This window comes from Ambystoma mexicanum, chromosome 13 (genome assembly GCF_040938575.1).
Source record: "Ambystoma mexicanum isolate Mex_15411 chromosome 13, UKY_AmexF1_1, whole genome shotgun sequence".
Taxonomy (NCBI): domain Eukaryota; kingdom Metazoa; phylum Chordata; class Amphibia; order Caudata; family Ambystomatidae; genus Ambystoma; species Ambystoma mexicanum.
Window position 1 is genome coordinate 112,147,137 of NC_090938.1, and position 15,797 is coordinate 112,162,933.

Sequence of the window (15,797 nt, forward strand, 5' to 3'; positions counted from 1 at the left end):
GCAGGAGCTACAACCAATGCAGGTTATTACACTGCATACATTAAAAAGAATTGTGGATGGTTCGAATGTAATGATAGCACCATTACTCTAAAGCAGAGATGTCCAGCTAATCTAACAAATGCGTATTTAATGTTCTTAAAGCCAAAATTTACGAAACAATGTGTACTTCAAGATTGTCAACAAATTATGTGAAAGACTACAAACAGTTAGAATACGCCCACAGGTATCCAACTACCCAAGAGGATTTAAGAATGATACAAACAAATGATTATCACAGATCGTTGGAAACAAATGCACAGGTAGAATACGCCTACAGGTATCTAACTGTTAAAAATCGGCAGGAAGGCAACAAAGAAAACATTAATGGGAAAGATGAAGGAAACAGGATATAACAACGACACAAATGAATGAGTATCACAAATCTGTAGGAACAAATGCAGTTAGAATACGCCTACAGTTATCTAACTGTTAAAAATCGGCAGAAAGGCAACAAACATAACATTGATCAGAAAGATGAAGGAAACACTCAAAGGAAACAAGGAAGTAGTTAGTACCATAGTAAATGAAGTTTTTTTTTAATCCGACAAGGATTTCTTTTCGCCAGGCCCCAGGATTAGAAAAGCAAACACAGAAACTGAGCGCAATGCACAGTACACTGGTTTGTAAACTAAATATGAGGGCCAAAAAAAAAAAAGGTAAACTGTCTATTATGCAATGAAGTACATTTTCAAAAAATGCAAACACTAACATACTTTTTTCTTTTATCACAGAAATGGAAAAAGGGATACTTCCGCCAAGTACGATAGCCACTTAAAAATTGTATGTGGATTCTGAACAAAGGAAGGAGTAAGTATATTGGCAGTCATTTTCTACACATGCAAATCTACACGTCTAATCTATGGTACTAATATACTGCAGTGCCTGTAGGCTGGCCCTTGCATCTTCGGTGTGTAACCTACCACCTACGCTTTACGACCAAGGTACAAGGAGTATAGTTCCTATCCACAACCATCGCTGCATATCAAAAACATGGTCCTTGTAAATTAGCTACTTATAAATTTACTTTTCGGACCATCATCTACAGCCATGAAGCTAAGACACTAGGGTGTCAACACAACTAGCGCATTACACCACACCCATATTGACTTGTAACTCCACTGCTTATGACTTCAGTCTTTAGTGCATGGCCTTTGGGCATGCAGTCAAGAGTCTGGGTCCTGGCCAGAAACACCACAGCATATCGGAACCATGGTGCCTTGTCATTTTACTATGTACACACTTGGTTTTGGGAGCATGGCCTTTGGCCATGCTCCCAAAACGCTATACCCTCCCCACAACCATCTTAATGAGGTTGCATAGTACAAGTGTACCAATAGCTCTGATATGGTGCAGTAGTTTGTAGCCACTGGCTACAAAGGTGAGTTTGAGGCCATAGCATTATGAATGTATGGGTATACAGTATTTCAAATGCATAGTTACTTACAATTGCAGTGCTTATTACTTAGTTCAAGTACTCTGCATCCTGGCCACTACTACCACACCATATGACATCCATTGTGGCATATAACTACACTACGAACAAATGTACTTTTGGGGGCATGGCCTTCGGCCAAGCACCCATGATTGCAGCCCCTCCCCACAGCCACCAGAGTGATGCACTACCACACCATATTGTACCCATTGTACCTTGTAAGTACACTACATATAACTGTGCTGTTGGGTGCATGGCCTGCGGCCATGCACTCATAACTGCAGACTCTCCCCCACAGCCACCTGACTGATGTTCAATACTAGGGGTGTCTCTGTAGGTCTGAAATGCTGCACTGTTTGTGGGCAGGGCCTAAAATTTTAGGTGTATTGCCATACATTTCAATATATGGTTGTAAAGTGGCTTATAACTCCAGTGCTTACCAGTTTCCTGTTGGGTGCATGTTTGGGTGTATGGCATACAGCCTGTAACCATGCACCCAAAAGTACACATCTTGTCCACAACCACCGCACTACATGAAACCCATGTGGGCTTATAAGTGAAAAGGTTATAGCTTTGTTGTTGGGGGCATGGCCTTCAGCCTTGCACCCAAGAGTGCACACACTCCCCACAACCAGGCAATCGATACACATTAGTAAGAGGGTGTCCATGGGTGTCACATGCTGAAGTATTTGTGGCTGGGCCTAGAGTTTTGGAAGTAAGGCCTTCGGCCGACGGCCATGCATCCAAGACTCTAGGCCCTGGCCACAACCACCGTAGCATGCGACACCCATGGCGGCGTACTAATGAATATAATAATAGCCATAGGAAAAAGTAATGCAATCACAGCATGTTGTCAATTTTAATGTTCGCTGCCACTACGCGGATCCTTACAACAGTTACAAGTTCCCTGTGCACTGGACGGACTGAAATACTGCCCTTATTGGACCCCTCATTTTCTGTGCCTACAAGGTGGCCATAGGAAACACATCATAAAGAGATTATAACTGTGTTATTGGGTGCATGGCCTTCGGCCTTGCACCCAAGAGTGCAGGGTCTCTCCACAACCACCTCAGTGATGTGTGGTAGTGGGGTTTTTTCTATAGGTGTGGTATCCTTCAGTGCTTCTGGCCAGAGGCTTCACTCCTAGCTGTATGGCCATAGATCTTACATGGGATGGGTGTGCAGTGGCTTCCACGTCTAGTACTTATAACTTTGGTCTAGGGTGACATGCTGCAGTGGTTGTGGCCAGGGCCTACAGTCTTGGAAGGAAGGCCTTCAGCCGACGGCCATTCATCCAAGACTCTAGGTCCTGGCCACAACCACTGTAGCATGTGACACCCATGGCGGCGTACTAATGAATATAATAATAGACATCAGAAAAAGTAATGCAATCACGGCAGGTTGTCAATTTCAATGTTGGCTACCACTACGCGTGTGCTTTCAACAGTTCGAAGCTTCCTGTCCACTGCATGGACCGAAGTGCTATCATTATTACACCCCACATTTTCTGTGCATACAAGGTGTCCATAGAAAGTACATCATGAAGACCGAACCCCAGAACAAATGCATTGATCACCCAGGTCTTACTGTCTGAACCTTTCCCAACACTCTGTGACACAGCAAAAGAGTTTTATAAATAGAGCATGTGTACGCTGGTTGTTGCTCTGCTTTCGGCGGATCCAAGATGTCGGGCGCATCCAAACAATCTGACGCAGAACACATTTCGCAGCAGACAATGGGCAGAGACGTCGCATGTCTGCGGTCATGACGCCAACCCCTTAGCCAATCGGTATCTTGTCCGTGGACCGAACAGGTAAGTGTGACCGTGAAGCAGACATAGATATCACTAATTTTTTCAGACCTACTTTTTGGTAATGTTTATGAACAGTACTACACGGAAGGTCACCAAATTAACAAAAGCATGCTTTCGGGACCAAGCCCCTGCCGCAAATTTGGTGAAAATCCGTCCAGCGGTTTGGCCTGTAGCCGTGCGCAAGGTTTTTCCCCCATTCAGTCTATGGGAAAAACAGAAGTTTTGGGACCCCCTATAACTTTGCACCCCCGCACCAAACCTCACCAAACTTGGCAACAAATTCAGAGTGGCCCATATACTTTTTTTGCAACGTTTGGTGAGGATTCGTCCAGGGGAAGCGAAGTTATAATCCACCCAAAAAGTGCTATTCCTATGGAAACAGCAACTTAACCATAACTACCGTGGCCATGTAATATATATATATATATAGGATCAGTATATACAATTGATAGCAATGTTTTCTTTGGAATATGTGTGTGTAGACATGGCAAAAAGGATCATTTTAACACATATAGGGAGCCTCATCACGAGTTGGGCCTTAGTCTTATATGCAGCGGTAACAATATAACTGCTGCATTTAGGGGTGTCCCAATCATGAGTTGGGCGGTAAGTGTGCATTTTACCTCCGGTTTTTTGCTGGAGGTAAACATTTCCAGTCACTGCACGATTTGGGCGCTATTAGTGCAGCAGACCCAATGGGGAATTACAGCTATGCAACTACTTGTGATCCGGTGCAAATTGCGCCGGACCGAGTAACGGTAACGCTATTTGCATTGGCGGTATCCCCGCCGTGATCCTGCCAACCTCCTGATGAGGCCCATCATCTCTTACAGCCACAACAGCACTATCAACAATACAAGCATTTAACCAGCCATGTGGCAGTAAGGTACATTTTTGACGTTAACAGAATTATCACCTACTTCACTGCATGCCGAAGTTGGACTTAAATTGGTGAAGCTATCTCTAGACCATTGATGGAGGAAAATTGTCCTCTTTTAATCCAGTATTTGAAGGTATTACCATGGGCAGAATGAGCACCCTTGTTAATTCTTCCAAGCCTCCCATGGAGTCCTATCTACTGCATTAATGGAGACTAACATAGCCTTCCCACCAATTGTAATCTAAAGGATTTATCAGTAGACCCAGTGGCAGTAACAGTAATCTAGTTTGATGGTAAGTTCAAGGCCCGATGACTGTGCCAGGTCAAAGGGAAATGGGGATGTTCATGCATATTATAAAATGCCTCAGGTTGGAATACGCCGCAGATTGTTCAAGCGATTTCTCAACAACTCTTGTTTGTGCTCACAAGAGACAAGTAATAGGAAGGATATGTTTTAGAGCTTCAATGTGACTGTCTCTGAAGAGAACATTAGATCATTCTAAGGCTGAACTGTAACATACTGAACTTCATGCCCAGCTGGGTATTTCTGTAGAGCAACATGTCCATTGTTCTCCCTGAATTCCAAAAACAATCTTACAGACTGAGAACATTGATTTTAAGGCCTATGGGCACATTCCAAAAGACGATGCCAGGTGTCACTGCGAGTTACCCCTGTAGACAGATATTTGATTCACATAGAATTTACCAGTAGTAACAATGATTTACAGGGTCATTTTCAGGTGTTAATTGTATATAGTGGGCCTCCAGGATTAAGACCTACGTACTGCAGGATCCCCTTGCATGCAATTCTCCGCAGTTAGAAAAAACAGTGGAAAAGGAAAGATTAAAAACGGACAAAATGTCCTTTCCTCTTTCATTTTATTTTTTGTTATATAGACAAAGGTAATGTCACTTGCAAGTTACTCTTTGCGGATGGCATACATAATTGATTTCTGTGGAATCCATTGGGTTTACTGCTGCATGCAAATCTCATGCAGGCGTTCAACCACATTGCGAATTCCGTATAGTCCTCCTTCTCTGCCTCCAGATGTCTCTGCAATTCCCTGGAGAGCAAAGGTGAGGAGTAAATGGCTAATGCCTTGCTTTTACACCTTACCTTTGCACTTTGAGGCTCTTACTCTTGGATTGTCAGAAGTACCACCAGCCGTCTTTGTATTCTGACCAGATACAGAGATAAGTGTCGGCACATAACCGTCATGTATTATTTTGCCTCTCTTTCCTTCACAAGAATCCAAACATATTTACCTTTCTACAGTTATAGAAATCTCGATGAGGGTTCATTTTCAGTTCTTTCAGTTCGTCCATTTCATTCAGCATCTCGTGGACCTTGTACTTGGAAGAGAGGAACTTCAACCGGCGATGGCAGTAGGTTTTTCTAGAAATAAGTTTTAAGCAGTTTACATCTTTTAAATTACCGTGTTTAGTAAAATAACTTTGCTTATATTTAAACTATAGATACTTTAATGAAAAATTAAATGTCTAAAAACGTTATGATAGGGAGCAGTCGGTATTGTGGCACAGCGTACAGTCTAAATTTATACATTTAAATGTCTTGGTGGAAAGTTTGGCTATTTGCACTTGCATATCAGATCACACCTGATCAGATTGTCTGAGGGTAGCATTTTATTTAAGAAAAGGTGGTATTAATAAACTAGGTTTCCAGATGATGCCATAATGTCAGTGATAAATTGTTGATGACAGGACATGCCATTTATGCCGGCGACCCAGGACAGGAAAACTGTCCGATTTGCTTAAATCTGCAAATATCACTGCATCTGATGAGTGAGGGACAAAAATGTCTAGATTCATTTTTGTTGCAGTTAATGCAGCCATTAAACTCGACCCCCCCCTCAATGCTCATTTCAATTAACAATGAATTTGTGTTGTAAACATAATGATCACATTGTTTAACATCTTACGATAGAAGGTATAGCGTATCTGCACCGATATGCAGTGTTTTTACCGCTGATTACTCACATCACATATTTCTCAGGGCAGAATATTCTGCGGAAAAAATCACTGACTATTAAAAAAATATATATTAGTTCATTATTATTAATGAAGAAGTATTTAAAAATGGGTGGTTTGGGGAAGGGCATTCTGTAAAATCATGTGACACATCTACAGCAGCGTATTTAACCCCACACAACCCTTTACAAACACATGGTGGTAAGAAGGGAAGGAATCACAGTGCATAGTCACGAAGAGTGTGCGCTAAATACTTACACAGGGCCCTGAGCAATTAAGGCAATTAAAAAATTCATGTCATCTATAAAACGATCTAAGGATGGGTACGGTAGGTCTTTCGGCTCATCCTTGCCAGCAGCATAAACGTGAATGACTCCGTTCTTCATTTTTGTGGTGTATCCAAGGTCTTCCGGGAGGTTATCCACTCTGAACGGATCTTCTCCTTTCGCAATTGGAGCTGTGAATTCTAGTTAAAATGAGAATTGTGAAAAAACATGAAACCATTTAGATGGCCAACTAGAACTCAACGTCATGCTAGAGTTTGCTCGGTGTTGAATTCATTTCTGGCAACAGCGACATAAATGTAAGATCTTGAGCACTCTACAAACTTGTTTTGTAGTTATGCTACATGTATCTCTAATGAATGCACAGAGTTGTTAAATCACCTGTAAACATTGAGGATTTGATTGAGCAGTGCGCTTCATGATCAAAGAGTTTTCTTTGTTCAATATTCAAAAGAAAAGCAGAAAGGGAGGAAATAATACAAGTTGAAAAAGAGAAACATCTAGTGGCCCTTTATAATAAGGTGCAGTCGTTGTATATTCATGAGCTGTGGCAATGTAGCCTTTGAAACTCCCGTTGAGAAGAGTAGGGTACCTGGCGCGTAAGGGGCAGCCAGCAGATATGCGATGTAACCCAAGGATGCAGTAAATAGGGGACCTCCATAGAGTTTCACCGGGCTCCACTTGAAGGCCCCATTTCGTGCCAGACAGTCACCACTTCAAAACCAGGTCCCTAGGATGGCCCAACGAGACATAGCCCACATGAAAGGGGTCAGTACTATTTTTATGTCATGGAGACAAAATGAGAGCGATGAAACGAAAATCTCCCTCACCAAAGGTTTGACATTATTAGAACACAAGGAGAATATATGCAGAGTGCTTCGGGCCCTGTTCGCGATACCACACTCACTGCGGGACTCTGACAAGCGGATTGGGCACGTAAAACTGAGCTGGTTGACGAGTAACATGTGGCTACAAGGAAAACCGCACACATCCAGCATACAGGCTGTATCAATAGGCGAGGGAACAAACTTGCAGCCTTGGCAACCAGAAGGATTGACTACCCACCCACCATGAGACTGGTGCATAATTCCAACATGGCTGACAGACAATTGGTGCCCACGTTCCTTGTGGGTTGGGGCACAGTTATTAGGAAAAACCACACACCAATCACATAATCTTAAAATCATTTGGAAAAGGACCACCAAATCTCAGTGGAACAATCCATGCTCAAGCCAAACTATAAAAATGGATAGCAGCCTCCAGGCTTCTAGGGTGTTCGGAACCCCGCTCCAGACTGGGCATGTTGTCGCTTCAAGAGGAGGGTTGGGAGAGACTGAGAGGAAGAGCCTCAGGGGGCCAAGCCAGACATGCCACATTATAGGAAAGCTTAAGAACAGGAGGTGGCTATGTCAAGTGAGTCACGCTGTAGAAAGTGAAACACTTATAGGAAAGACTAGAATAAGGAGCTGTCAGGTCCGAGCTTGCAGATCTCCACAGGAACCAGTGTTAGCCCCATAGACCCCTCTATAGAGAATATTCACAAATGCTAATATTTACTATGGCAAACCTGGCCCTCACCGGGGACGGGGGAGTGGGAGTGGGACAAAATAATACATCTACAAATGCTTCTTTAAAACATACAGGAATCTGCAGAAAGACAAAAGGGAGAGGGCGACATTAACACTAGCTCATTAAATCCCAACAGCACTAAAATCTCCCTCTACCATTATTAACTGGCATGCCTGGAAACATCCTCTAAGCGCACAGAGGTTCTGTTTTTTCTCTTATAAATATGGGGAGACAATAACCTTAAGAAATTACATTTGAGAGGATCTTGAACATGTGTTGCATTCTCACTTAAAGAAAATGTTCTCCAAGAAAAAATGATATTGAAGCCAATGTTCAAGGAATTTTACTTCCTTGTTAGCTTCAAAATCAGTGGCTAGATCTTGTGCTGGCAGAAGCTGCGGCACAAAAACAACTTTACTGCACAACCCTAATTAGCTAGGCTGCCACTCTTCCATGACTTTCCTTTCCCTAATTCTACCTTATTAACCTAAATCTAAATACCGAACATGCCTATGTATTATCTGCAATTAAATTGGAGAGATGTATGTTTTATTGCCCTTTTACTTATAGGGCTCTGTCACGAGTTGGGTGGCATCCTGCCGATAAATGCACCGGATACCACCCAATGCTGTTAGCATTAGCGCAACTTGGCCGGGCGCAATTTGCGCTGGATCCCGTGTTGCTATAGCGCTGTTAATCCCCATTTATTTTGAGTCTGTAGGACTCTATGGAGCTTTTTGGTACCATTACCGCCAGTGGTAATAGCGCTGAACATGGGCAGAAAGGGGAGGTTTTTCCATCCAGCACAAAGCTCGAGTTAAACCTCCCACTTTCCACCCAAACTCAGGATTGGGTGGAGCAGTAATGCAGAGGTAATAGCATTACCGCAGCATTTTTACCTCTCCGCCCAACTCCTGATGACCCCCATAGTCTCTTCCCATAAATCTCCTCTTAGGATTCCTGTTTCTGGGTCTACTCTGTAGACCCTCTTCTGCTGTGCTTGTGTACACGTGAAGAAGTGTTCTAGGGCACCTTAAACATCCCTGAGACTGTGAGTGGTTTGAAAGACCCATTTTCAGGTGCAAATGCCCTAGAAATGTGTGGTGTAAACTAGTGACTGGGCATTGCATTCTGGATATTAGGTCCTCTAAACATAGGCCTTTCGCTTGATTGGATGTATTCCTCCCTCCTGACACTATTATCTTAGAATCCCTCATTTGGTTTGGTTCCTTGTTGAATAGGTTTCCCTTTAACACCTCCCTGTGTACTCCAGGGCAAAATATATCACTAATATGTAGCAAATGATTAACAACAGTTTAATAATGCATAACCTGGTACTAATTGTTGTGTAACATACTCATAATACTATAGCTACTAAATGGTCCACCAGTTTTAAAGAAGATACCTCGGTTGGTTTTGTCTACTAAAAACTAGTAGGAACCCCATGGTGCCCCCCTTACACCTTGTCTCTTACGCTGCATGACATACCTGGGTGAACCTCATCATCCTCCTTCCAGGTCTTTCCTTCAATCTTGCGAAGGTACTGGGAGGTGGTCCTCGGAAACCTCTGGAAGGACATGCGCATATATCTCTCACGAATAGTCAGGGCCCGGAAAAGGTCCTGGGAGATGACTTCAAAGTCATCTACCGTCACCTGTAATTAAAAAGAGCTCTGTAAATGGACGATTGTTGTTGTCTCAAACATGGTAAACAAAGAAAGGTGCTTTACTAGACAACCTTTAAATGAGAGCTTCTGTGTCCATGTTAGTTTTCTGGACAAGTCCTCTTGAAATGGTTTAAAAGAAACACATTTTAGCTGATTGTGGGGATCAGGAAGCATCTTATGGAGGTAAGCGCAGTACTAGTTGCTTCCATTTCAGAGCACAGTAAAACAAATGAATTAGCACTTCAGACCATATGTAAATTATTACTTCCTTTGCTAACGGGGAAAGAGAGATCAGTCATATTTTAAGGAAACCAGCGGCACACGCTTTCAGTTCACGGAACACATATGATTCCTACTCTTTTGAAAACTGACACCAGGTCGTTCAGGTGCCCATGTTACTACTGATTTTGATGGCTTAAGGGACAGCTTAGAATGGGGCTCATTACGAGTTGGGTGGGAATATGGCAGCAACTCCACCTCGGCTGACTTATCGTTGCCGCAATGGTGTCGGGCGGAATCACAGTCATATTACAACTTAGCAGGAGTGCTCACTCACCATTGGCGGTAACAGTAATTCTGTCTGGTGGAATTACTGTCGAAACTGGCTCCAGGATGGTAATTCCGCCCGTTATTCAGTGGAATTACCATTAACACCATACATTCGACAGCAATTCCACCGACGGAATTACCATCAGCGAAAATAGCATAATCGTCAGAATGGGAAGTACGGAAGCAACCATTTTGAAAAACGAATTCCTGTCTGAATCCAACATTTCCTGTAGCCATCAAGACCCACACAAGAGTGAAAATATGTCTCAGGACAAATCAAAGGGGAAGGTTCCTGATCACAGGCTCAGGAAGCAAAGGTTCAGCAAAGTGGGGCTGAAGATCCTCGTTGATGAGGTGGTGGCCCATGCAGAGGATCTGTATGGCAACTCCCAGCACTGCAAACCATTGGGCCACTGGAAGGCTGCCATCTAGGCAGCCATCAGTGACGAGGTCACAGCTGTGGGCAGAGTCCCACGGGATGGTGAGGCCTGCAGGAAGAGGTTGAAGGAGCTCCCCGTGGCCAGACATTGGCAGGAGTTATTGACCACAGGAGGCGGCACCGTGGACCACACAGTCTCGGCACCGGGGGAGGAGACGGCCAGCTCCAGCCTCCAAATCGAGGGGATAGAGGGGATAGAGGGAGTTGGGAGTGAGGAGGCTGGAGCCCGCAGTCAAGTTGGATCTGGTGAGTTTGAATGCCCCCTTTCCCTGACAATGCATTGGCCAAATGACCATCCCAAGCATGTGGCCCCTTAGCATAGATGGGCCAAATGGACAGGGGAAGATGCCACCACATACCAATGGGTTGTACACCCTCAGCAGGCACTGCCCCCACCTTGCAGTGGCCATATGTATAGGCCTGCAATCGACAATACCCATCAGTGCACATGGGTAGGATAACCCTCCACCATTTTGCATGTGTGACTAGCAAGCCCACGTACAAGTATGCATGATGACTAACAGCATGTCATTGTTCACCCAACAGGTTCAAAGGCGATGCAGAAGGAAGAGGATGCAGGCCCATCCACACCCCATGGTCGGGACTCCATGGCAACACCAACAGCCACCACCCCTGCCACCGCCCAGCGATGGGAAGGCAATGAGGAAGGGCAGGATCATGACACCAGGGCCCAGCAGTACCACACAACAGCACTGGCATGCACCAGATGACACACCTGCAGGTATTGCACCCTTGGCACCTGCAACCGCCCCTCCTAAGAGCCGGCCACTCTGGTCGTGAGAGTTGAACCAGATGCTGGCAGGTGCACAGAAGACACTGTGCATGCACCCACCCGGCCCATGATACCCCCTTATCACTTGAGCGGGACACCCAGCCACTTGGTCAGCGTGGCCAGGAATCAGAGGGTGACAACGATGGCAGGTCATATGGCTCACCCTGCTTAAACCCCAGCTCTCCCCAACCTATAATCCATGCATCATAGGATGCCATATGGAGGAGGCTGGATGATGTGGAAGAATGGCAGGAGCACTTGGAGACACTTGCGGATGCACAGGTCCAACATCTTCAAGGAATCCATGTAAAGGTCAGAAGTGTCAGTCGCAGAGCATTGTGGATGTGTTGCCTTTTGCAATGGTATGTTGATTGACTTTCTGTGCATGCATTCTATGAGTATTGTCACACGACATGTCTTACAACCACAGTACTTGCATGTGGAATCATTCAGTATTTGCATTGTCGTGTAACACCATGCACCCGGCTCACGGCCAGCAGATTTTGCTTTCAGGGTCTGTAATTATCATGGCAGCATGCCATGGTGCGTGTTTTGGGCCTGTGTGGTGCTCTCATGCAGATTTGTGTTGTTTGCATAGATTCCATGATGACTTCATATACCGGAGTACATGGGGTTACTACTGCCAGTATTCAGTTCCATTGGTGCAGTGTTGTACATTATGGTCCAATGAATAGGGATGGGTAATGATGCGTTGCAGTACCTGTAGCCATGTGTGTGTGGTGGTAGACTTTTGGGGCAATGTTCATTGGCGACTTCATGCAGCATTGTCCATCATGTCCAAGTCCTCTGAGTTGTAGGCTGTAATGTGTGTAGTGAGAGGGCAGATACTGCATGTACAGGGCTTTGGTGGCTATGCACCCTCCTTCACACTACATTGCTGAAGTGCTGCAAGATAAATTCATGTGATGGGACTTGTAGTCACTCAATATCCGCGTCTGTTGCCCTCTGTGCCTCTCTGTGTATCCAGGCAGTGTGTTCCGCAGGACCATGGCATTGTGGATGGAACCAGGGAAGCGGGCACAGCAGTGTGTGATGAAGAGGTCAGGATCGCAGGTGACCTGGACATTGAGAGTGTGATACCTCTTCCAATGGCTGGGGAGCCACCAACGCCACATGGGTGCAGTCCAGGGCAGCAATGACGTTGGGCATGTGGGCTACTGCATAAAAACGTGCCTTCATGGCATGCTCCTGTGATGGGGTGGTGGGCAGGGAGATATACTCGGACACATGCTGCAAGAGGACTTCCAGCACCTGCACAAGTACATTGGAAAATGTGGGCTGTGACATTCAGTGCAGCATGTCCACGGAATGCTGGAAGGTGCCAGTTGCCAGGAATTGCAGAATGGACACAAGCTTCAGCAGTGGGGGTACAGCTGTTCTCATGTAGATCCTGCTCGCTATGTCATCCTTCATTAGGGTGAGTAGCTCAGCTGTGGTCTCCCTGTTCAGCCAATACAGTTGTCAGTCAAGGTCTAGGGTGAGGCCGTGACTGGGATATGGGCGCTCGCCTTAACACAGCGTCTCCTCCTCCTCCTCTTCTCTGCATCCTGTGCCCTGTGCCGTTCTTCCTGCCTCTGTAGGTCAATTTGGATCGGGAGCAGCTGCAAGTCCCGAGTCACAATGGCTAATGGCAGTATGGTGTTGGAAAGTGTGGTTGGGGAACGTGTATGCTTTATGTACCCTTCTTGAGTTGATTGGGTGCACTTGTGGCTTCATTTCCGGCACCTGTATGCATTTACCTCCACCTAAAAGTGGAGGTAACTGCACTGTGTTTTTGGTGGAATTACTGCACATTTTCTGTGCTATTTCAACAGTATTTCTATTTATAATACAGCGGAAATACTGTTTTGGGTCTGCAGTAATTCCGCTGGCAGAATAAGCACTGGTGTTGGATCCGCTATGTATGGCGGTAATTCCGCCAGGGCTAATTCTGCCAGCGGAATTACTGCCAACTAATAAATTGACAGTACGGTAATAGTGGTGCTAATTCTGTTAGCACCACTTTTACCATATACCGCCCAACTCGCAATGAGCACCAATGTCTGGTTCACCTCGGACCATCATTCTTTTTCCTTACGGCCTTCCCCTGTGGGGGCTCCAGTTTGGAAATAGAGTCTTAAACATAGAGCCAGATGTTCCTCTAAACTACATTGTTATGTCGATCATGCCAAAAATGCACTAACTGTGAGGAACAACCTCTACTCAGCACTAATCTGACTGACCTTCAGACAGGTGCATTGAGAGTTTAGTCTGCCTCTGTCCCCAACATTCCATCCCTGCACACTTCCTGGTTGTTCACTTTACAACAAGCCCAGTCCCCATTACATGTAGTAAATACGTGTTGCCCTATGTGTAGCTCTTGCCAGCATGCACCTCTGTGCACACTAGATCCCTCTCTGTGAAAATCCTGAGGGTCTAGAGATCTTCTTCCCTAACATGATCCATGAGTGCAGCACTTCTGCTGAAAGAACCAAAGGACAAGGTGCTGCGGTTATCCTTTATCAGCCCTCCAGACAGTGCAGGGAGACCTGTGAGAATGTACAGATTACCGCTGCAGCTGTGATGTAAAGCTACTTACTGAGGTTTCGCGTGTCTTACGCACACACTCACCTCCCTGCGCTTCCACTGCTTGCTCCTACACCTCTTCATATGTTGTTTCCCCTTCTTAAATAAAATGGCCTAACCTCTTGTGCACTGCCCCTCTCCCGTGTCCCACTGGAATGCCTCTGCCACAATTTATACAGAACACGGGCATCTTTCTTGAGCGCCCTTCGCTCTTTTCATGGTTGCCATCTTTCGTCAGTTTTTGTTTTCTTTGATAGAAATAAAGATTCATTAGCACCCTTGATATCCAACTAATGGTAATACTGAATAGGAGGCTGTGATATACTACTTAATAATTGCAGCGAGCACTGCCCTCACTAATCAACTTTAGTGTTGCCCCCCACAATGATCCGTGAAAAACAGAAGGAAAAAGAACTTGCGGAAAGAAGAGTGGTAGCCATCTTAGAATGTTGGTTTCAGTCAGTGTTTTGTACAGCGTATGCCAAAGTATTTACTATATCTATTGTATTAATTCCCTGACTTTATGAGCCTTAATAACTATTTTTATATTTAAGTGGTTTTGGATATTTCAAAAAAATAGGTAGCGCCTGATTTTTCAAGTATCTGCATCATGGAAATGTTAGAAGGTGCTACTATACATATCTTGTTAGTTAAACTGAGACTGCACCTTGATCGCATACACAAGATGTCACGTTTGTGAATGAATGCAAACATGCAGGATTGTGCCTTCTGGAATGGAGGGGCTTTTGTGTTCTTTTCCGATAGCTCTGTGCACTGAATCTGCACAGCTGCGTCTTGATGAGTGCACTGCAGATCTGCAGTTTAGTGCCTGATCAAGACCCCTATTTATTTACGGATTTATTATGCTCACGTTTCTCCCTGAAACGAGCATTTCCAAACACAGTGTACAAATGTCACTCTCAGGTCCGTTATATGCATAACGTCAGACACAAACTGGAGCCCAGGGGAACCTGTCATTCCATGGGTTGCTGCTGGGCTGGAGCGTCACTCCAAGTTCAGAGCTGAAAAGCACAGTGAATCGCTTGAGGGGCCGGCATTAGGGAACAATCCAACCTGAGCCCATCAATGTTTAAGATTTAGGTACTGGAGTTCCATATAAAAACATTGCAAATAAATACATTTTAAAATAGATCTAGTTTAAGTACTTTAATTTTATATATACAAAGGTCTGGGAGCCCCTGTACTGAGAACAAACACGGGAAAACAACCTCTTCTCTGGGTAGTTTCCCACTCGGGAGGGTCTACAACGACGTTTTAGCTCACTGTACCACACTCTTGTGAAATTTGTAATGGTTGGGGCTCACCCTCAGCTTCACCTCACTCAGGAGGGCCAACAAGGCTGAAACACGTGTCTGGGGTTGCTGATGGTATTCTTGCTCAGAGGAGAATTGCCTAGTATTTCGGTGCTGGACGTTCCTTGTGCGTGGGGCCAGGCTGATGTGCAAATGGATATTTCTCCTCTGTGAAGGGTATAGTGAGCTAAAACATGGCTATAGACCTTCCTGAGGGGGAAGCTTCCCAGAGAACAGGTTATTTGAACTCTGTTCGTTCTCAGTAGATTGGCTCCCACACTCTTGTGGCACACCAATGTTATGGCATCAAGCAAAAATGTATTTAAAGATTCATGCAGTATTAAAACATGGCTAGTGTGGTGCTGCCCGCTTAAGGGACGCACACGCGGCGGCGTAACGTTGCACACTGCCGCGCGCATGATAAATAAAGGGGGCGTTCCCGGCC

General features: G+C 45.0%; 1 protein-coding gene across 1 annotated transcript in view; it reads right to left on the minus strand.

Annotated features, from left to right (window-relative positions):
* Nucleotides 1-15,797, minus strand: part of LOC138520950 (AMP deaminase 1-like) — a 137,141-nt gene that overhangs the window by 86,582 nt on the left and 34,762 nt on the right. The window contains exons 4-6 of the mRNA XM_069633402.1: nucleotides 9,495-9,660; nucleotides 6,412-6,619; nucleotides 5,431-5,560 (exon numbers count right to left, since the gene is read on the minus strand). Of these exons, the coding sequence (XP_069489503.1) occupies nucleotides 5,431-5,560; nucleotides 6,412-6,619; nucleotides 9,495-9,660 (504 nt within the window). The remainder of the gene's footprint in view (nucleotides 1-5,430; nucleotides 5,561-6,411; nucleotides 6,620-9,494; nucleotides 9,661-15,797) is intronic.